This window comes from Phaethon aethereus, assembly GCF_964289735.1.
Source record: "Phaethon aethereus genome assembly, chromosome: 10".
NCBI lineage: Eukaryota > Metazoa > Chordata > Aves > Phaethontiformes > Phaethontidae > Phaethon > Phaethon aethereus.
The window spans coordinates 13,105,683-13,127,943 of record NC_138586.1 but is presented as its reverse complement, the minus strand read 5'-3'; the positions used below and the strand labels follow the sequence as shown (position 1 = coordinate 13,127,943).

General features: G+C 46.9%; 1 protein-coding gene across 1 annotated transcript in view; it reads right to left on the bottom strand.

Annotated features, from left to right (window-relative positions):
* Positions 1–225: 225 nt before the first annotated feature.
* The window catches only part of LOC309408414 (gamma-aminobutyric acid receptor subunit alpha-3-like), a gene marked incomplete at its 3' end in the record, with an annotated part of 71,090 nt that continues 49,054 nt past the window's right edge, over positions 226–22,261 (bottom strand). Inside the window, exons 6-10 of the mRNA XM_082004229.1 lie at positions 18,092–18,174; positions 14,174–14,317; positions 12,380–12,532; positions 10,180–10,391; positions 226–555 (exon numbers count right to left, since the gene is read on the bottom strand). Of these exons, the coding sequence (XP_081860355.1) occupies positions 226–555; positions 10,180–10,391; positions 12,380–12,532; positions 14,174–14,317; positions 18,092–18,174 (922 nt within the window). The remainder of the gene's footprint in view (positions 556–10,179; positions 10,392–12,379; positions 12,533–14,173; positions 14,318–18,091; positions 18,175–22,261) is intronic.

The window sequence follows — 22,261 nt, the reverse complement described above, 5'->3', positions numbered from 1 at the left end:
GATCCTTTTTTTTTTCTGACGTCATCAGAGACAAAGTAAAACAAAATTGAAGTATATGGGATTAAATTAAAATCACAGCTTTGTTTACATTTTAAAAGAACAACCTAATAGTAATAATAATAATATCAAATGAACAATAATAATTAAACAAAACAGGAAAGAAGAAAGCCCTGGAGAATTCCTGCCTGGATGGTGCTCACTGATGGAAGGTTTGTGTGACCGGTTTTATTGTTTGGGGATCATTCCCTTGATGGCCGACTCCCGGTTTACGTATGTGGCCCAGTAGACTAAGTTGAAAATGGCAAAGAGGACTGGAAAGACGATGCGGGACATCTTGTCTACCTTGCTGACGCTGTTGTATGTCTTCTTACTCTCTGGGAGCTTCTCCTCTATGCGGGGCATCTTGGGGGGTACGTTGGTGGTCGTAGTGGTGGCAGCAGCACTCTTGGAGATGGTGGGGAGGCCAGGGTCCTTGGCAATGTTGAGGGCATATGTGGTGCCAACAATGTTGTAGGTGTTGTTGGTTTTCTTCGCTAGTGCCACTGGCTCTTTTTTCTAGGGAAGGTGGAAGAAAAAAACATAATACAGATGAATTACTGTAGAATTGCATGGAGAACATTTTGTCCTCTGAGTTTCCCTGCTTGCCCAGATGAGAAGATGGAAAAGGGTGCAAGGAGCAAGAGACCAAGAAGAAGGCATTGTGGAAGGAAAGGAAGATGTGGTGATAGATGGCCAGAACCCATGACATCTACCACTTGAAGGCTGCTGGAGCATAAGGACACGCTGGACTAGGGTGGATCAGCTACTTTGTGTAAGCCTGGCACGCAGCACGTAGCTCAAGAGGTCCTGGCCTGGCAGCTAGGTCCTGCTGCAAGTCAAATAACTGAGGCCACATAGCTGGGTTTGTAGCCTCCTTGCAGCCCCTTAGATCAGAGCAGTGGTATAAAAGGTTGTGCAGACCCGCACTCGAGCAGCGGCTGCCCCAGACAGGTGACTCCTTGCTTGGCCGAGTGCTGCCAGGTCTATGTTGTGTATTGCTGGGTCAATATAAGTGAATGCAGGCTCAGACTATACAGACTCCCTGTTTTTCTCTCAACTGGGCAGTGTTATCTGTTGCAGGTAAGGTTCAGCCATAGAGAGATGATGCAGGAATATAGTCTTTAGAAAAGAACGACACCCCATGTTGTCATCCTGGGGGAAGAACTTAATTTTCTCCTTTGCTGGCCTGCTTCCTGGGCCAGGTGAAAGAAGAGCACATGACAGAGGATTAGAGTTTTTTTGTTGTTGGTGGTTTTTGGGTTTTTTTTGGTAGCAGAAAGCCAGTAGCTTTAAGAATGCGGGTGACAGCATCGCAGTATTTTTGCACCATATTACAAGACCATATCATACATGGCCTCAGTGCCCCGAATACGTTACAGGAATACCTCACAATTTAACATCATAATGTCCAAAATGCCTCTGGAACCCTTTAAAGCACCTCATGACCTATACAGGTAAGATACAGTGGAAGTGTCCACTGTAATTACACCAAGAGCCAACATTAGACACAGCAATGACTCACGTTGGGAATCTAGTATCTAAACTCAGAACAAGGTGTGACTTTGGATCTCATTTTCTATTCAAAAGCAACTGAAACACAAGGTAAGGCTCATCCAGGCACTTCCCAGGGGTGCTTGGCACAGTCTTGCATGTTAATGTGAGGGAAACTCACACAGTGACCATCAGGAGAAGGGGAAAGCGTGCAGTCAGTAGGACCTGTTCCTCTCCCCACCCTAGCCTGGGAATCGGCAGCGGGCAGCATCGCTGGGTAGCGCTGGGAGCTGGAAAGGCCAGATGCGCCCAGTCTGCTCTGCAGAGATACTGCAAGGGCTTTAGCTTTCGTGCTGTATTTCCATTTTAAATGTGTCCACAATCACCATGGATATTTGTGGTTACCTGAGGAAATGAATTTTCCACAGTGATTTTCGGAGGGACACTAAAAGCAGACTTCTGTGCAATCTTTAAACCCCTCTCCAATAACATCACAGCCAGGCCTGCAGCCTCATAATAATGCCTGCAGTTACAGAAATTAACTTGCTGTTAGAAGGAGGTCTAAATGTCTTCAGCTCCAGATCAGACTAAACCACTGATCAGACCATATTCATAGTCTTTTATGGGAGAGGGTGTTATGATCTTTAATGATTAACTGACTGATTTCTGCAATCATTAGAGCCGTGTTAACTTGCACTCCCTGCACAGGAGGTGAACTTTTCCTGCTAAAGAGCTGACAAGAAGCAAATAAAGAACTAAACATGTTTCACCTTCTAAAACATTTAAATATACTTAAGCACGATTACTTATTAACACAGCTACAGGAGGTAACAAAATCATTAATAACCAGTAATGAAATGAAAAGCAGATTGTTGTTTGCAGAATCTAATTTGAAGTGCACTGTGATTATTTTAGTATTAATCAGCCACGTTATTTGTTACAGGAATAAGATGACTACAAGTGGCATGACACTCAACCTGGCTAGCTTTTCTGCCCCAGAGCTTGGCAAGTGAATCCATCCTGGATCTGAAAACAAGATGGCTTGGCCAAAGGCATCTGAAAACAACAGGCTGAAACGGAGGAAAGTCAGGCAAATATGAATGCTGTGGGTGGTAATAGCAAGCTACTGCTTCTATTTGTGTGATCCAGAGCCCCAGGCATCAACTTGGGCTTTTCTGGACCTCAAAGCAGGCTGTTCAGGCAGTGCAGAGGCTTGGGAGCCTACAGCCATGGCCTTTTCCTAGCTGCCTATGGAGTCTTCTGCTCTGGTTGGAGCTGGGAGCCTGAGTAGGCTTTGGGAAGCAGCGAGAGCACACACTGCCTACACCAAGGCACATGTGTGTGCTCTGGATGTGCTCTGGTCCCGAGATGTCAGAAGAAATGGTTCAGCCTCATGTTTACCAGGCTGTGCTTTATAAATAGGCAGTTCAGGCAAGATTTTGATAATCAAAGCAAAATGTGCTTCTTGCTGTCAGCTGCAAAGTAGCCCCTAGCCTTCCCCCTGCACCTTTATGTCTGAGGAGTCCCACATCCTACTGAAACAGACGGAAAGAGTGGAAAAACAGGAGGAAACCCCACAATTGCTTTGAAAACTTGTCCTATTTAAAACATCTATATTGCAAAGCAATTCCTGTGTTTATGGCCCAGTTTGGGCATAGGGAGACTGAACCACTGCAAAAAGCTGTCCCTTCGTTGCTCTCCTGAGGGAAAGACTGTGAAAGCTGGTCTAGAGATAAATGTTTCCTGGATGTTGCAGTCTGACAAGTTCTTCCACAACACACATACTGGAAAATAATAGCATTTTTGTTAAATATTCTTGTCGTCAAGCCTCTCTGTTGAGGAGCTAACGGCTGAACCTCTAAATTATGGGAACTACTGGTTCTGCTGGAGATTTAGTTCTCTGCACCTGCTTCTTGGCTAGAAATTTGGGTTGGAAGCACTATCCCTCTGACAGACTGCTCTGAAGGTCACCACCACTAATATCTGCAATACTTGAGAAATGCAAGGTATCTGCCACTTGCCATTCTAGAGAAAAGTCACGTTAATGACCTCCAAACAGCTCTAGTCTCTGACATACTTGTATCCTATAATTCAAAGCCCAGCAACTGCAGTTGCTGTTCTAGCAAATGTGCCACTCCTTCCTCATGCCAGCCAAAATTCCCCCCTGCAATGTGCCAGAGACTTGATCCTACCAGAAACTAGCAGCAAAGTGTTTTACACTGAGATGCCTGTACCCTGAGCAGAGCCAAAGGCTCTGAACAATGCAATCTTGCATTAACAAGCAGGCTATGGCAATGCCAGGTTACTGTCAGCTGCTGGTGTAACCTTTGACATCACTCATTTCTCCCGTCTCTTCATTCAGATTATATGGGACTGAGCCAAATGATCTTTTGCTCCCTGGATCACCAGACAAAGACTCAGAGTTTGGATGGAGTCAATAATCAGCCCAACACACCACGCAGATACTGTTGAGAGAAAGAGGGTGAAATGTTGTCGAAGAATGATACCTGGACTCTAGTGAAGACACTGAGAACTTAAGTCGCTTGCAGTGCTATGGAGAGCTACAGCAAGTGCAGTAGGACAAAGGACACATGGGCTCCAGAACATGGTCAGCAAGGGAAAGTGTCAGCAAAAACATATTTACCATAGTGAGGCAAAAAAAAAAAGGAGATGGGTCTGAACCACCCCATGAGTCTGTTAGGCTTCAAACTGATTGAAAATGGTGGCCTGTCAAGGTTGGTTCTAGTTCCTCTCTGTTGGCAAGGAGGGGATTGAAACAAAGATGTCACAAATGGAACGAAACAAAGGAGAAAGAATAATGATTCCCAAGTAACCTGGATCAAGAGGCAAACTTCTGAATTGCCGAAGAGCAGGTTGAACAAAAAGCTAGGCTTTAGTCAGTGGAAAAGACACCTAGTACAAATGGCGAGCATGCCTGACACTTCCAAAATACAAGAAAGAAAACCATGATGATCGTATCAACAGAGAGGTTTGGAGGATGCTTCTTGGTGACCTTCTCTTAGTGAAAAGACACGTGAAAAGTACATAAAAAGCCTGTGCCTAACCTTCTCACCATGCACTACATGATTATTGTCTTGAGGATGAGAAGGATAAAGATCCAGGACTATTCCACCATCCAAAGTGTGTTCCTCCTTGTTCTCATATGTTTCACTGCAGCTCCTTCTATTGTTTTTATTGCTTCTTGCCACCCAGGATTTCAGGGCAATGTCATACAAGCACAGATACAGAGCTAAATCAGATTTTATGCATAGACGTTGCATTGCAGGCAGAAGTGGGTTTAAGTAAGCATCTTCCAAAGGTCCAAAGCATCTTCAGTTCTGAGGAACAGACAACACATTTTTGCAGGGAACTCCCTGGTAAATGTCATCCTTGTCTTCACGAGTTTCCTAATGGTGAAGTCACTGCTAATGGTTGTCAGTCTGAATCCTCACTGTAACAGCTGCTCAGGAAGTGACCTTCATCCACCTTCCCCCTGATGATGTTTTTTTTAAAAATCATCTTTACTAACAAGTTTTCCCCGCTGGATCCAGATACTTCTCTCCAACTCAATCTGCACTTCTAGGTTGGTTGCAGCCACTCTGCCATACAAAAAGAGAGGAAGTCTTTCATCCACAATTAGCGATTACCAGTGGCAGGCAGGAAAGGCTTGGACAATCTTTGGGTCCAAGAAGCATTAACCAAATCTTATCAGAATACACGCTAAGGGGAGTTTTTGGTGACATCTATGGTGATATCTGCCTGCCTTTCATTAGAGGAGAACTGCAGAGAATGTGCAGAGTAGCTCCCAGCTAGAACCAGCACTCAACTGTGGCTATAGCCAGAACATCATCATGATCATTTATGATGCAGAGATTAGAAATTCACCAGGATCAATCCACCATGTTAAATTCTACCTGAAAAAATCACAGAATCACAGAATCACTAGGTTGGAAAGGACCTTCAAGATCATCAAGTCCAACCATTAATCCAGCGCCACCATGTCCCCTAAACCATGTCTTGAAGCGCCACATCCACACATTTTTTGAACACTTCAGAGATGGTGACTCCACCACCTCCCTGGGCAGCCTGTTCCAATGCCTGACCACTCTCTTGGTGAAGAAATTTTTCCTAATATCCAATCTAAACCTCCCCTGGTGCAACTTGAGGCCATTTCCTCTTGTCCTATCGCTGGTTACTTGGGAAAAGAGACCAACACCCTCGTCGCCACAACCCCCCTTCAGGTAGTTGTAGAGAGCGATAAGGTCTCCTCTCAGCCTCCTCTTCTCCAGGCTAAACAACCCCAGTTCCCTCAGCCGCTCCTCATAAGACTTGTGCTCCAGACCCCTCACCAGCTTCGTTGCCCTTCTCTGGACATGCTCCAGCACCTCAGCATCCTTCTTGTAGTGAGGGGCCCAAAACTGAACACAGGATTCAAGGTGCGGCCTCACCAGTGCCGAGTACAGGGGCACGATCACTTCCCTACTCCTGCTGGCCACACTATTCCTGATACAGGCCAGGACGCTGTTGGCCTTCTTGGCCACCTGGGCACACTGCCAGCTCATGTTCAGCCGGCTGTCAACCAGCACCCCCAGGTCCCTTTCTGCTGGGCAGCTCTCCAGCCACTCCTCCCCAAGCCTGTAGCGTTGCATTGGCTTGTTGTGGCCGAAGTGCAGGACCCTGCACTTGGCCTTATTAAACCTCATACAGTTGGCCTCTGCCCATCGATCCAGCCTGTCCAGATCCCTCTGCAGAGCCCTCCTACCCTCCAGCAGATCAACACTCCCACCCAACTTGGTGTCATGTGCAAACTTACTGAGGGAGCACTCAATTCCCTCATCTAGATAATCTATAAAGATACTGAACAAGACCGGCCCCAGAACCGAGCCCTGGGGAACACCGCTTGTGACCAGCCGCCAGTCGGATTTAACGCCGTTCACCACAACTCTCTGGGCTCGGCCATCCATCCAGTTCCTCACCCAGCGAAGAGTAAACCTGTCTAAGCCACGAGTCACCAGTTTCTGCAGGAGAATGCTGTGGGAGACGCTGTCAAAGGCTTTACTAAAGTCCAGGTAGACAACATCCACAGCCTTTCCCTCATCCACTAGGCAGGTCACCTGGTCATAGAAGGAGATCAGATTGGTCAAGCAGGACCTGCCTTTCATGAACCCATGCTGGCTGGGCCTGATCCCTTGGTTGTCCTGCACATGCCCTGTGAGCACTCTCAAGACCAACCGTTCCATAATCTTCCCCGGTACCAAGGTCAGGCTGACAGCCCTGTAGTTCCCAGGATCCTCCTTGTGCCCTTTCTTGTAGATGGGCGTCACATTGGCAAGCCTCCAGTCTTCTGGGACCTCCCCTGGTAACAGGACTGCTGATAAATGATGGAGAGTGGCTTGGCAAGCTCCTTCGCCAGCTCTCTCAGTACTCTCGGGTGGACCCCATCAGGCCCCATAGACTTGTGGGTGTCCAGGTGGTTTAACATGTCCTTAACTGCTTCCTCCTGGATTATGAGGAGTTTATTGTGCTCTCCATCCCCATCTTCCAGCTCAGGGGGCTGAATACCCTGTGGATACCTGGACTGGCTATTAAAGACTGAGGCAAAGGCGGCATTAAGTACCTCAACCTTGTCCGCGTCCTTGGAGACAATGTTCCCATCTAAACTGACGGGTTGGCTGAAAGGTAGAAAAAAAGAATAGAACCAGCCCTGAGAGACTGAATACGCTGGGAGTGCCTGTCAGCAACCAGCAGCTTTTGCAAGGTAGTTATTTCAAATGGGATGGGAAGCATTGCTGCTGCCTACATTTGAGGTGAGGGAAGGGCTGATGCTTATTGATTTTTTTTCATGTTCATGCAAGGAAACAATCAAACCTGGAGTGAGGATCCTTGCATCACATCAATAAAGAGCATTCTTTTTGGCTGGGGGGAAGGCTCTCCAGAGACCGGGGCTTAGCTTGGGCTTGTCACTGGTAGTTTTACTCCTGGTGCAAACACTTTAAAATGCCAATAGTATTCTTCTGCCTCCTCTTTCTTTTGCGGTTTCAACCACCTAGCTTGTCAATTGTTTCTAGAAATGCTAATTAAAGGCTGAAACTGAGCCAATGAGGCACCTTCATTGCGTAGCAAATTCATTGCTTGGAAATATTCAATGGAATAAAGATGAAGAAGGCTGAGGTATTCAAGGACTTTTTTGTCTCAGTCTTCACCGGCAAGCGCTCGAGCCACACTGACCAAGTTGCAGAAGGCAAAGGCAGAGGACTGGGAGAATGAAGAACTGCCCACTGTAGGAGAAGATCTGGTTTGAGACCATCTAAGGAGCCTGAAGGCGCACAAGTCCATGGGATCTGGTAAGATGCATCCATGGGTCCTGAGGGAACTGGTGGATGAAGTTACTAAGCCACTATCCATCATATTTGAGATGTTGTGGCAGTCTGGTGAAGTTCCAACTGACTAGAAAGGGGGAAACATCACACCCATTTTTAAAAAGGGAAAAAAGGAAGACCCGGGGAACTACATACCAGTCAGTCTCACTGACTCACTGAACGACAGAGAGAGTTGGGGTTGTTCAGCCTGGAGAAGAGAAGGCTCCGGGGAAACCTTTATAGCCTTGCTGAAGGGGGCCTACAAGAAATCTGGAGAGGGACTTTTTACAAGGGCATGTCGTGATAGGACATGGGGTAATGGCTTTAAACTGAAAGAGAGTAGATTTAGATTAGATTTAAGGAAGAAATTCTTCACTATGAAGGTGGTGAAGCACTGGAACAAGGATGCCCAGAGAAGCTGTGGATGCCCCATCCCTGGAAGTGTTCAAGGACAGGTTGGATGGGGCTTTGAGCAACCTGGTCTAGTGGAAGGTATCCTTGTCCATTGCAGGGGGGTTGATCTAGTTCCCATCTGGGGTAACTAGATGATTTTAAAGGTCCCTTACAACCCAAATCATTCTATGATTCTATGAAAAGCAAATATGGTGATACATCATATTCCCAATGTCCCTGAAAGCCCACCACTCTTCAGGGAGCTCTCTGAGCTGCAGAGACCAGGAGTGGATTAGCCTTCTAAGATAAAGATCAGGGTTGGCTTGAAAAAGCATCCTGAAATTTGGAGTGCTTCCCAATTCTCCAGCCTCATACCAATTGCAGCAAACTCGCAAAAAGCACTCCCTCTGAAACATTCCTGGTCCTGCTTTGTTTTCTTGTTTGATTACTGCGTGCACAAACATTCTGCATGCTCATACACTATTGTTTCAGCACTGTTAGGCTTGCAGTGCTGGGTCAATGAATACATTAAGGAGCATGCTTCTTCCATAACTGAAGCTTTTGAGCTTTTGCTCGTCTGTGCCCAGTTCATTGCCCAAGACTGTGTGAATCCTGACTTCGTGCTGATTTGTCCATCCCTGAAAGAGACATGGCTGCTTTGAGGACCTGTTCTGATCCTTCGCTCATGCCAATGACACAGGAAAGGCTTCTCTCATCTCCAGAGGACAGATTAGCATTATTGTTCATGATGGAAGTGGAAGACCAACAACTGGCCTCCTCTGGAGCCCTTCTGCCATGAGTCTGTTGCTCAGACCACAGCTGCAAAAGCAAACAGATAAATTCCAAGAAACACAAGAGAGAGACATTCAACACCCAGTGATGGCTGTGGTTCTCCATAAGGTCTCTGTTCTCCCGCTTTGACCTTCGTACCAGAGAGATAACTGACTGTTGTCTTCCCAAAAGTTACTTCAGTTCTGCCAGGTATTTGCATACAGCCCCACAACAATTTTAAACAACACATTGAAATGCAAAGGAGTAAAATATAAAGGCTCCAGAACCAAGAACAAGGACAAAGCTGATTTTCAAATTGATTCAATAAATATCAACAAGGAGTAGCATGCTACAGTAAGTGATTTGTCTGTGCAGCTGAGATTAAATCAGTTAGGAGGGAGGGGGCACGAGCAGGGTTAACGGTGGCTGTCAGGAAGGAAGCTGCCAGAAAGACTGATCCCAAGTGAGAAGGGAAAACGTGGGTGATGCCAGGCACTAATTTACTGCCAGTTGCCGTTTCTGATTGCTTGCTTCCCACCCACCCTCTTGGCCCCAGCTTATAAAGCAGCAGCTACCGGCAGCTGTGGGCAACAGCGCAAGCATTAGACCTCCCCATCACTGTACCATGCTTGCCCGTGCCAGGGGAGACCTACTGTTGGGGATACCAGCCACAGGGGACACAGCAGAGTGGGACTGCCTCCACTGGTGAGACTGGCATCCTGTGGCATATTTGGGTTTGTGTGGCATGCTAGCAACATGGAGCAGGGCATTTATGGGTTGGAGGGAGAAGAAAGGAGAGAGGAGACCACTGGCGGAGCAAGACCAAAACATGCACGCGTTCATGTTTCCACTAGCAAATGGTCATGCAGAAGGACAGAGGGAAAAGTGACAGTCATGCCTGGGTGTTTTTCTCCAGCTAAGCACAGCGACCAGTTCTCCAAGCCCTTCCTCCCTCTACCCTCAAGAACCGCCCCAGTCGAGACCTGAGCTGGGGACCCCAGTAAGTAGCATCCAGCCTCCAGAGTGCTGTGGGGCTGCATGTTACCCACTCCTGGCCCCAGCACAGCTCTCTCGTGCAGCGTTTCTTTACCACACCCTCCTCCCTGTCCTTGGCCACAGGGCTGACCTTCATCTCTTGGGCCTCCAGCACCTTCTTGCCATCCCAAGCCCAGCTGCGCTTGGTGAAGTAGTTGACGGTGGCAAATTCAATCAGCGCAGAAAACACAAAGGCGTAACAGACGGCTATGAACCAGTCCATGGCCGTCGCGTACGCCACTTTAGGTAATGAGTTTCTTGCGCTGATGCTTAGTGTGGTCATGGTGAGGACAGTGGTGACACCTGTGGAAACACAGCAGGAGACAAGGATGGTGTGAGACCATACACTTGTACCCACCCAGTTTATCCTCAAACCACACAGTTGGCATTTCCATCATGCAAATTTAGGAGCCATCCTCTAAGCCATGTGTCCCACATCCCCACTGTAATTAAGGGAGTCTTACTCAGCACAAGTATGCCTGCAATTCATAGAATAATGAAGCAGTTCAGGTTGGAAGGGAAGTCCGCTTCTCCAACCCCTGCTCAAATCAGGGCCAACTTCAGGTTGCTCAGGGCCCTTTCTGGTTCAGTTTTGAATATCTTCAATTCATATAATGTGGGAAACATTTGCATTAGGATGAGATTAGTCTTCCCCAAACCCCATTGACTAGACCTCTGCTCACTATAAAAGAGTCCTAGCTCATAGGCAGGCACCCACATTCAATTCCTTGTCTGCTAGTAGGAGAAGTTGCTTGATGCTAGACCCAGCTTTCTCGTGTAGAATATGCCATGGGGAAGCCTCTGGTAACTTTTTTTTTGCAATGAAATAAAAATAATAAAATAACAGTAAAAAGGACAGTTAGATGGTTGGGAACTTCATGGAGGACCAGAAACGGGTCACTCATCCAATGCGGTTCTCTCAATATTTTGGAAATAGTGTCTTGTGACCCGCATGGACGGACACCTGGGATCCTGAGTCCTGCCGGCACCAGCTGCCAGAATGAGTGTCACTATGATTTATCTTAAAAACATTATCTGCTGCAAAATGTCTTCTAAAGCTTTTTTCATTAAAGCAAGCAACCATTGCTATCCATTTTCCCCAATAATGTGCTTTTCAATTAAAAATGCATTAAAAACATTACAAAAAATATTGACTAATTTTCACTTCCCTTAGGCCATACTCCTAGTAATTGAAGAGTTTCAATAATACTGTTGACAATACTTTCTGAGGGGCAAAAAAAAGGAATAAACAATTGGAGTTCTCATTATTTTCTTAATAGGAAAGCAAGGCAATTTGGGAGCAAAGACATTTTTCACAAAGGTAGGTTTTAATTTTTCAGTCAGCTCTTTCCTGCTCAATCTGAGCTGCTACTCAAGGAAACTTGTCTAATTGCAAATATCGGGATAACACAGGAGGGAATCAAATACCCTCAGTGAAGGCCTGTGGAGAGGGTCCAGAAAGGAGGACATCAGCCTTGTTGGGTTTGTGGGAGTATTTCTATCACGACTCTTTCTACAGAGAAAATGCTTCATAATCTTTGAAACCACACCACCTTCTGTATTATTCAAAAACACGAGCAGGTGGTACCATATCCCCTCTCTGCTTGGTGATTTTTGTTCAATATACTCTGTTAAGTGGTATCTGCTGGGCACTTTTATTTCCAGGAAATACAATCCTGCAGCATCACACCCGGTCTGCGAGAGTGTGTGTAGATCCTGAACTAAAGGTTTTGTCAGGAAAGCACAAAGCAATTCTGTTATTAAATGTTCGTAAAAGCTATTAATGTATGTGCAATGCCGGTCTGACACTTTGCCTCGGAGAGAGGATCTGAAACCAGCTGAAGAAAATAATAACAATATATTTACCATGCAATTACACTGCCTTGGCCCAGGAACTTGTTACGTGGAGCTCTGACTAGGGGCACATTAGCAATTTCAAAGGTAGAGCTTTAAATGCCTCCCCATGTACATATCCTCTTCTCAACTCAAAAGCCAATACAGATAAGCAGACGTAGCCAAATGCATATAATTAGATGATCAATACCTTGATTACTGTTAATATTTATGGCTTGGCTTGCAGCAGAAACATGGCCAGAAGTATTTTTGCAGTGATTCAGTGGAAGCAGGGACACTGGGAAGACACTGAGAGCTATTCTGGGAAATGGCCGGCAGCTTCACTGATGCTGGTCAAGGCCTGGAGAAGACCAGCTCTGATGCTCAATCTATTTCCCCTCATTTGTGGTGCTTTTCTCCTCCCACCTGAGAGGATGCCCCCATGCTCCCAGACTCACCAAAAACCGTTCGGGCAGGAACGGACTCCCTGTTAAGCCAGAAGGAAACCTGGGACAGGATGACCGTCATAATGCAGGGTAGGTAGGTCTGGATCACAAAGTACCCGATCTTCCTCTTGAGGTGGAAGTGTGTGGTCATGACGACATACTCCCCTGCAGAGACAGCCGGTTAGAGATGCTGAGCTGCTGGCGCCTTCCAGGATGGGGCCAGGTGACCCCCAATCCGTCTCTAAACCACTAAAGATCTGTCCTGAACAAACTTCCACGTTCTTAGATGTAACTGCAGCGTGTGTGTCCCATTGTCACTGGCTGGCATGCCCTGGGATCTTACAGTACTGCCGGCCACCCCGCAGCCGTGCGGAGGGGTGCATGCGGGAGCGTGCTGTCAGCACACGTGCATGTCCCGCGCATCCACACGCAGCTGCTGTGCCACACCAGGCGCGAGTCCCAGTGTAGCTTGGGTGACTTCCACATAGCATTTGTTCTTTCAAAACATTTCTTTGGAGACTTCTTTAATTCACTACAAAACGGTTGAGGGACAAAAGCAAATCAATGCCAATAAACAACTGGGCAATGGGCTTTCCTTATTTCACCCCAGGCACAAGACACTTCTTGAGGGTCCCTCCCGATCAGGCTCCCATCCCTTTTCTGCTCCAGCCCAGGGAGCCACGTTGTGGGTAAGATCCCTTAAGCCGGAGAAACCCTAACAGTACTTCAGTAGGATTTCAGGACAAAGGATTTTATTTTCAATGACAATTCTGAAAATATTCCATCTTTCCTCACTGTAACCATCTCAAAAATCAGGACAAGTTCTGTCGTTAAAGGTCTGGGCTGTAAACCAAAGAAGCAGCTGACCCTATTTTCCCTCAATGCTCTATTCCTCCTGTGGATATTTTGTTAGATTATTGTGCCTTTTTGTTGTGAGTGTGGCTCTGCTAAATCATTACACATAGGAACCTTTAGCAGCTTTCTTGCCACTTCAGGTTATTCATCTGTACATTTTACTACAACCTAAGTAGAGAGATGGGCCAGATATTATGACATTTAGTTCCCTGGACTCCCCACATTTCCCCAAGGGAGGTGATACGAGTTGTTACAGACAGACACTATTAAAATCAAGTGCACCAGAGGGGAAATATTCTCAAATGAGAGAACTACTGGTGCATACAGAAGGAAAAAAAAAAAAAAGAAAAAAAAAATATGAGAGACACACATGAGATAACAGAAGCTATCAGTACCTGAATTCAGAGGGGAAGGGAGGAGCAGCAGATGGAAGAGAAAGATGATTAATATTGGTCATTAATCAGAGGAAACATTTGTTTTTTATAATCTTCTATTAGCTATGATAATATTTGTGTAAGCAGATGCAGTGAAAATCATACTGAACATTATGTTGCATTCGCCTTTCCTGCCCTCAGCGCTCTCCTGAGGGACTGGAAAGGGATCCAAGACAAATGAACCCACAGTAGCAAGAACCAGCTGGACAAGGTGGGGCAAATTTTCCACACAAAAGATCGTTTTTAGATGCTTGAAATCAGTTTTCTAGAGGGTATGGGCGATAAGGCTCTTTCAGTGGGAGCCACTAAAAGCTAAACCCTTTACTGCCTCTTGGTGACTGCTCCAGATGTACCCAGCCATATTCTCCAACAGCACATGGCCTGGGAAGTACTGTGGTGCTCACCGCCCACAGGTACTACCTCTATAATTATGCCAAATTGTGGCATTCAAAGCCCACGGGCCCATCTGTCTGACAGTGTGCTCAGTCCCTGCATCACATCGCGGTCCCACAAGTACCTGTGCTGGATCGAACCATCTCTGTCCCAACAACATGGCCCAGCAGGTCATACTGGTTCAGGCGAGATCCACCCTTCGCTACTTCCACTGATTTATCCTTCCCCAGTGTCCAGGTGTAGATCACCTCTGTCTTTGTGTAGGCATCTGAAGAGGAGAAAGAAGAATGAGGTTTGTACTTCTTCCTGAACCAAAAATTATTACCAAAAATTATATACCAAAATTAACCTGTAGCCAAACTAATCCCTGCTGTGCATTCCTCAGAGCCACATGGCCAAGCACAGCCAAGCACGGCCAGAGACCAAGCCAGTTCAGCAACTGTTAAATCAGATGAGCAAAAGGGAGCTGGGGTTTTTGGAAGGGAGCTGGAAGAGGGGCAGAGCACTGCTGTTGAGAGACACACTGTCCTCTTGATGTGCTGACTCTGCAAGGGCTGGCTCCGAGCAGAGACAAGGTAGGAAGGTGTCCAGACCAGCAGGCTGCTGGGGCAGCAGGATGGCCACAGCCCTGCCATGCCAGGGACCCGGACGGTCATGCTGGCAGCAGCTGGCAAGAAAGGCTAAACACAAATGGGGTTGAATTTTAGGTTAAGGAGAAAAAGTTAAAAATGTTTACCCTCACTCAGAAGCAACCTTCTCCAAGTCTCTCAGCTTTGGAGGTGGTGGGCCCTCCCACAAAGACGCTTTTTCCCCTGCATGACCCTATGTTTGCCAGCCTCCAGGCCAATCCACCAGGCAGCGAGGGAGGGCAGTGCTGAGAAAAGCCTGCCCGCACATTGCAAGAGAAACAGCAGGGACTGTGTGGGGCTCAGGGCCAGGGCATCCTTCCAGGGTGTTCCAAGTTCCCCCCTCTCTACCCCACCAGCCCAACTCCCCATATGCAAACACCTCTCTCTACCACACACATCATTACCTTCACAAGCCTTTGTGACCAAACTGCTGCTTGTCCTCATAGCCACCCCCTTTCCCAACAGTGCCCGCATGCTCTTGGTTTTGCCAGAATTGGAATCAATTTCTGGTATCCAGAAATGGAGTCTCTCCAGACTCTACTAGGAGCTACTTGTCCCCATAATGCCCAAGCTTCCAGTCCGTGCCCAATCTGCACCATTTTTTTAGGCAAGAACAAAGCTCACTAAAACAAGTTTTTAATTAATTTTTACCACCAGCTTCTCCTATTAAGATGTTAAGGAATTCTTTGGCTGGGGTCAGGTCAAGCAATGGGTCAGGTCTACTACAGAGATGTCTCAGCTCCTGCTTTGTGGAAGATTGTGTCCTGAGACAACCAGATTTCTCTGATTTTTTTTAAAACAACCACTGTTATGCCTGCACTGTAGGTTTTAACAAACCTGTGACATACTAAGTAGGTGCTATGCAAAGTTGGGGGAGTGGTTTTGATGATCAGCCAATGTTTCTCAGCATGTCAGTGTGCTGCCTAAGCACTTCTGATGCTGGCGCCTCCCATCCAATGTGCAACACTGCTTTTCCAACCCCTCCTTCCAGCTCTCAACATGCTTCCGAAGACCACCATCCTCCTTCAGGCTTAGCTTTGTACAGCTCTGCCAATGGTCTTCTGCCTGAGGGGCAGCACCTTCCGCTCTAGCAGTCATGGTTCACCCGCTGCCACTCTCAGTTTACAAAGGAAGCTTGCCCACAGTTTCACTGCCATTATCCCTGAAAACGCAGCTGCCTACATACTTGTTCGTCTGGGAAAGAAGTGTATCTGGTGTCACACACGCATGGTATGGATGCTTGGAACATATTAAATGCCATGAAGCTGTTTTGGTTCTGCTCAATGCCTCACGTGCAGTGCAGTTTAGTCTAATTCAAACAAGGACAGCTCTTTGACATTTAGTGGAGCTGGTAACTTCAGCAACATCTTCTGCTAGCCTAATCTCAGGCAGCTGCTGTACAAATGCCCTATGACTGGCTTAGAAACAGTTGTTCTCTGCTGCATACATCCATCTTCTAGGGAGCATGGTGATAGGTAAAGCCATCACCTTCCCTGCACTTGGTCCAAGGAATGATGCAGGTGGGCGGCTGAAGCTATCTATCTGAAATGCCTGATGCCCTTACTTCTCCTGCAAGCTCTCTGCCTTCCCTTTTTGGGTGGCTGCCATAGTGGCACGGGGAGCGGAAGCCACTGATGAGCCATTCAGGCTGTGGAGACCACTAGAAGGTGATCACTGAGGCAAATTCAGCTGTCCTTTGAACAGCATGTGTCTGGCTCTGGCATTGTCGTTCTACTTACAAATCTGACCCACTCTAAGCGTTTTGCAAATGAGCAGCTTCCAGGTATTGACAGCTTTTTGGTGCAAACTCTAGTTTAATCCTACTCCAACACAGGAGAGGTTAGCTCAGATACTATGTGGATGGGTGCTTTAGAAAGAGCTGTACTAATGTTAATTAGGGGCAGCTCTCTGAGCTGCTTGTGTCAAAACTCTCATCATTCAGATGCCAAACGAGTAGAAATACCCAGAAGAACCCCAAAGGGTGTTCCAACAGAAATATGCACATTAATCTCTTTTCCTCACCAAGAAACATTATAAGCAATTAGATGTGGAGTAATCTGCCTTCCTGCAAGTCTTCTAATAATCCCAGAGTTTAGGCCTGAGGTATGAGATTTTATATCCCTTCTCACAAGTTCAATTAACATTAATAATTCATCTTTCTCTACGGCTTGCTATTTTACTTACTGGCCTTACTGATGTCTTGTGGCAATAAGTTTTGCATTTAATTAGGTGCTGCCTAGGAAATAACTTTATTTTAGTAGTTCTGAATAATCCAGTTTCATAGATGCATTTTGTCATGAGGCAGAGGAGCAGATGCACATGATAAACATGATTTCTTCTGGTGTCAATCAAACTTCAACTTTCTCCCTTGTTAACTCCCAAATGGCTACAGGAAGGAAGTATTGGTTTAGAAAGGTTGTGATTTCTCTGTTTTCTTCGAGTCCAAAAGGGGACTTACTGGTGGGGGCTCATTCTTTAGTTGGAGGTGAGTAACTCTTCCATCTAACGCAAACGTAGTCTGAGAGTGGTGCTCAGTTCGTCGGACCTGGAGGATACTCCAGGCAGAGCGGTACTAGGAGATTTATTTCCACATTATGGTGAACCTGTGGCTTGGAATTTGGTTCCCACTCACTTTAGGAACAAAACCAAAAGAAATTTAATTAACTTGCATATGGGAGAGAAGACGGAACTTGTTCCTAGGCAGGGTACGGGAAGCCCAGGCAGATGAGCAGCTGCAAGTCTGGGAAGCTGGGAGCAGCTTTCAGCTCACCAGCAGCCTGCAAATCTTCCCTAAACCAGGACGCTTAGGTGCTGGGACTGGAGATTCCCAGAGTTTCCCATCCTTTTACTTGAGAGCAGCCTGCCTGACAGACTGAAGAGGAGCAAGGGGTTTTTAAGCTCCATTGAAGCATGCAGCCAGAGCAACCAGAGATTTCAGGCTCTCCCCACACTGGCAAGAGTGACGTAGGGAGGCTGGACAAGACACCTAGCAGCAGACACCACTGCTGTCTTCCCAAATATGTTCCCCCAAGATCACCTTGATGAAGGAAAAGCATCTCTGAGGCTTCCACCAACGCCGGTCCTGCTGAGGCAGTGCTGAAGAGGCAGCACTGCTCACCAAAGGCAGGGAAGGCAACGGGAAGCTGCTCTTCCCACTTCCCTAATAAACTTATAGCAAAACCACAGGTGTCTAACCCATCCTGTGAGCCTAAACTGACCACAGATTTGCCTGCTGCCCATTTCTGATCATGGTAGGAACTGCATGTATGAGACACCAGAAACAAGTTTTTGGTCACATTATCAATAGCAACAAAATAATACTGTTACTAAAATACCAGAAAACACTAGGCACACAAAGGACTGTTCTTTAGCTCTGTACCCACCTCCTTGCAGAGGCTGATCAGGGTACTTACAGCTCCCAAATTTCAGTGGGCAAGCATGCACATCCATTGGGAAGTCCTCCAGGTGCATGGGGCACTCTGCATGAATCGTTAGCCTACAAGAGAAAACACAGGGATGATCAGAAACACACGGCTGCGGAGACTCCCACCTGGCCCTTCTGCCACAGCATCTTTGCCCTGCATCCATCAAAGGCGACAAAGGCCACAATGTGGTCACTAACCTCTGTCTCCGGGCAGACGGCCATCGGCTGTGGAGAGAACAGCAGGCACACAGATCTGGCCACCTTTCCCATTGTATAAACTCAACCGTATTGACTGAGTTCATCTTTATCCACTCAGTGCAATCAGAAAATCTGCCAAAGCCCAGGACTTCTGTTTGCTCAGTGCACAAAGAACTCATTAATGCCTGGGGCCAGGGGACATCCCATGGACCATACTGGAAAGCAGAGGGAAGAGGCTTCCACGGAACATGGCCTGTTCTTCTCTATGGTCTGGAAGGAGCTGAGGGCTGGCAGATTGTTCAGTCAGAAGGCCACAGAACTACTGGGCTTGCTGAACAAAGTCAGTCAGAGCCATGAAGTCACAGGTGTTGCACCAGGGAGCATGTGGGGCACCTCATCCCAACTGCGCCTGCTCCTCCCTCACTGGTGACACTGCAGAGGATGCTGTGGGCAGATGCAGAATTGTGTGTCCTGGGGCTGTTTGGTGGGGTGCAGGACAACTGGTGTGGTTTACACATCCACCAAATCCCAGTAGGATACCTTGCCAGGAAGTGGTTTTGTGAGGAAGGCACAACCATAAAAGCAGTGTGCTGCAGAACATGAGGCCAGGAATAAAAGGATCCGTTATAAAAGGCTCTAAAAAAGGCAGCTCTAAGCTCCTGTTCCTTCCTGAAGTATTGCAAAGCCTGCAGCCTAGGAAGGGGAGTCAGGACAGACGGCTTCCCAGGAGACATCTAATACAATCTTCTCTGAAGGAACCATTTGTAGAAAAAAAGACCCACTTCTGATGGCTCAGCAAAATAACCAACCATGACAGGAGCAACAGAGGGATGCAAAGGGCAAGCTCACAGACCTAAGGCTTGTGGCTTGTGGAAAATTCAGGTCAAGAAGCACAGTGGAAAGCTTCTATTGAGATATTTTCCTTCAGCTGGAAAAACGTTCAGGTAAGTTATTCTTCAGAGAAAATATTAAAACTTAGTCAAATGCAAAACAAACCCTGAAAAAAGTGAAGGGTTCAGATTTTGTTTGCTAAAAGCAAAGAAGTAAAAAAAAAAGAAAGAAATGAAAAAGAAAAGTTGTTTCTTTCAGGTGGAAAAACCTTACATGATTCTACAAAAAAAAAAAAAAAAAAGAGGACTGTTTTTTAAACTTGGCATAAAAAAATTTGGTGGACAAAACTAAGCACTTCACAAATGGCTCTAAAACCCCCTGTGGGCGAAACACAGCAGAATCACCGTGGCCTGGAGGTGGCAGGGGGTCTCTGAGGCTGCAGCAACAGTGGCTGCAGGCAGCAGATGGTGCCGTGACAGGCAGGCACCAGCACAAGTGAGAGATGGAGGAGCTGCAAATTCCTGCACAGCTGCTCCCTGTCGTAACTTGCGCTGGAAACTCTCCGCTGGTTGTGAATTTTGCTCTGCCAGGTGAGGAAATGAACCTCATGATTTCAGACCAATGTCCATCCTCATCTGCTTCTTTTAGAGGGTCTAGGAAAGCTGGCATCCCCACGAGGGACAGGTAGGGGCATTAAATCAAGAAGCGGAGGGGCAGAGCTGGAAGCTGCCGTTAACTTCGATGGGGCAGGGCTGGGTGACCAAAACCCTCCTGTGTGACCTGGAGCCCCAGCAGTACCCACAGCAGGGCTTTAAAGCCCCGTTAACCCAGTCTTTGGGAATGTCTGGGAGGTGAAGCATCTGACCCCTTTGCAGTGGTCACCGGGGTCACAGTGCCGCAGAGCAGATCGCACCATGGGGAAGTCTACGCCTTATTCCTGTATGAGCCAGCAAAGGAAAGCAGTGAGTTTCCTGCAGACCTTCTGAACCCAGCCCCACAGTGTTTCAGTGGTACCTCCCTGCTCCTTAATGCAACAGCAGCACAGACTCATTTCTGCTGTTTTTCAGTGCCAGGTACCACTGTCCTGTCTCCACTGGGCACATCCACCCGACTGTACCCCAGGAACTACTTCATGGGGGAAAAAAAAACCCTATAAAAGCAACTCCCACAATCAGGACAGGTTTGGTCCTGATAAACAGCTCTTAGCTATTCAGCATCAGCAGAACATGGTCCCTCTATGCCCCATAGGGACTACTTGCACTGAAGCCCTGAGGGGCTGGCTGTTGAGTCACCATTCACTGTTGGGTCCCAAGGGCTCACAGCCCAACCATGGCTGATGCAATGCTCCATACTCTGGCCAGGTTAATCACAACAGTTTTATGGGGTCAGTGCAGGCTAACTCCACCTCTGGTAGGGGAAGCCAGTGGATACTTATAGAGAAGTATGAAATCTGTTGAAGAAAAGTGAATTCAGAGCAAACCACACCTTGCTGTTGCCTCCCAGCAGCTGGTGGCTTATGGCCTCCATGATTAGAGACTATATCTAGGTGACTGAGTGCACCAGAGACCAAGGACCTTTTCTACTCTGAATCTGAAAATCCTTTCTGAATCCATGTACATGGACACTGGTCACTATGTCCTGTTATTTTACTGACAAGGTGATGATGATTGTCTTGCTTGCATTATGTCTGGCCCCAGCTTGGCTTCCTCAGCCGATCCAAGAACCACTATGTGGCTAATGTAACTTCCTCAGAAACAAATCATTCTTTCTGACTTGCTGATCTCTTCTTTACTTCTGAAATGAATGTACCTGTTTTACACGAGAGAGAAGACCTCATCTTTAGGATTTCAACCAAGACTCACTGAAGTCAATGGAAAGACTGGCAGCGATTTTGACAAGCCTACAAGCACACTGTTGGAGTGATTTTCTTCTGGACACTCAAAGGCCATCATGAACAAGTTGCTCATTTGTTCTGATGCCTCTCTTTTATAATCTGGATGAAGATTAGGATTTCAAGAAGCAGGTATGAAAACCTGGCAGCAAGGTGTGCACTCAACAGCCTTGCTCCTTCTGTTCTGTTTCTTTTGTGTTGCTTGCTTCTGTCAGCTCAAAATTCACTTGGGGAGCTTCATGGCTGGCAAGCTTGTCAAGCATGTCCTTGCAGATCTTACCATTCAATTCTTTCTGTGTCCTTTCCAATTGCAATGGACTTTTTGCTTCTAATATTTGTCACTGTCACTTGTGTAAAAGAAATGTTGATGCATTTCCCCTGTCTCCCTCAGCAGGCCACACAAGACTTCCTTTTTATCCTCCTATTCCCTTATTGGCTTCACTAATTACTTCTTTATTTCAGAAGGCTCTTAGCTGGGTGTTCCCAAAGTTGGCTTTTCCAAGGGACCTCTCCTCTGATCAGTGCTTTCCTCCTGATGTACCCTGAACTCCCCCAAAAAACCCAGAAAGGCCTTTTGCATCCACTGTACTGTTTGCAAATCTTGTCTGTGATCAACAGCCACTATGAATAAGGTTTAACAACTGAAAGGACTGCAGATTGTGGGTCTGGCGTTTGAATGTCATTTAGAGCAGCCAGAAAGAGCCTCAGAGAGGGCCAGGATGGCAGCAGAGACCAGCTGGGCACAAGCTGGTCTTGGCCATATTCTCTTGCCCTCTCCAGGCCATGGGCAACAAAAGCAAGTGCTGTCAAGGGAAGGAGACAACTTTATACAGATGCTGGATCACCAGAGGTGTGTGGGAATGCACCAATTGCATTTTAAATCTAAGGTGTGTTTTATTAGCTGACTCAGTAAACAACCCCCCAATAAATCCATTAACCACTGAAAAAGCAGCCTAATCTGCCACTTCTCCACTTACAACTAAAGGTGCTTTTAAGTCTCCTGAAACTAAATAAGAAAGAAAATGCCATATCATTCCAGCGGGCTGAGTCTGGTTCAGCAACTTCAGCCAGCCAGAAGTCAGCACGTTCACAGGTAACACATGAAGGGAGTCAGCTTCCCTGGCGAAGAGGGAAGCCATACAGGCATTCCCCCTCCCAGGTGTTCTCCCTTGCCTGAAACCCCTTCGCTTTGCCCCCGCAGGTGCCGGGGTGTGCTGGCTCCCCAGGATGCCCTGCCCA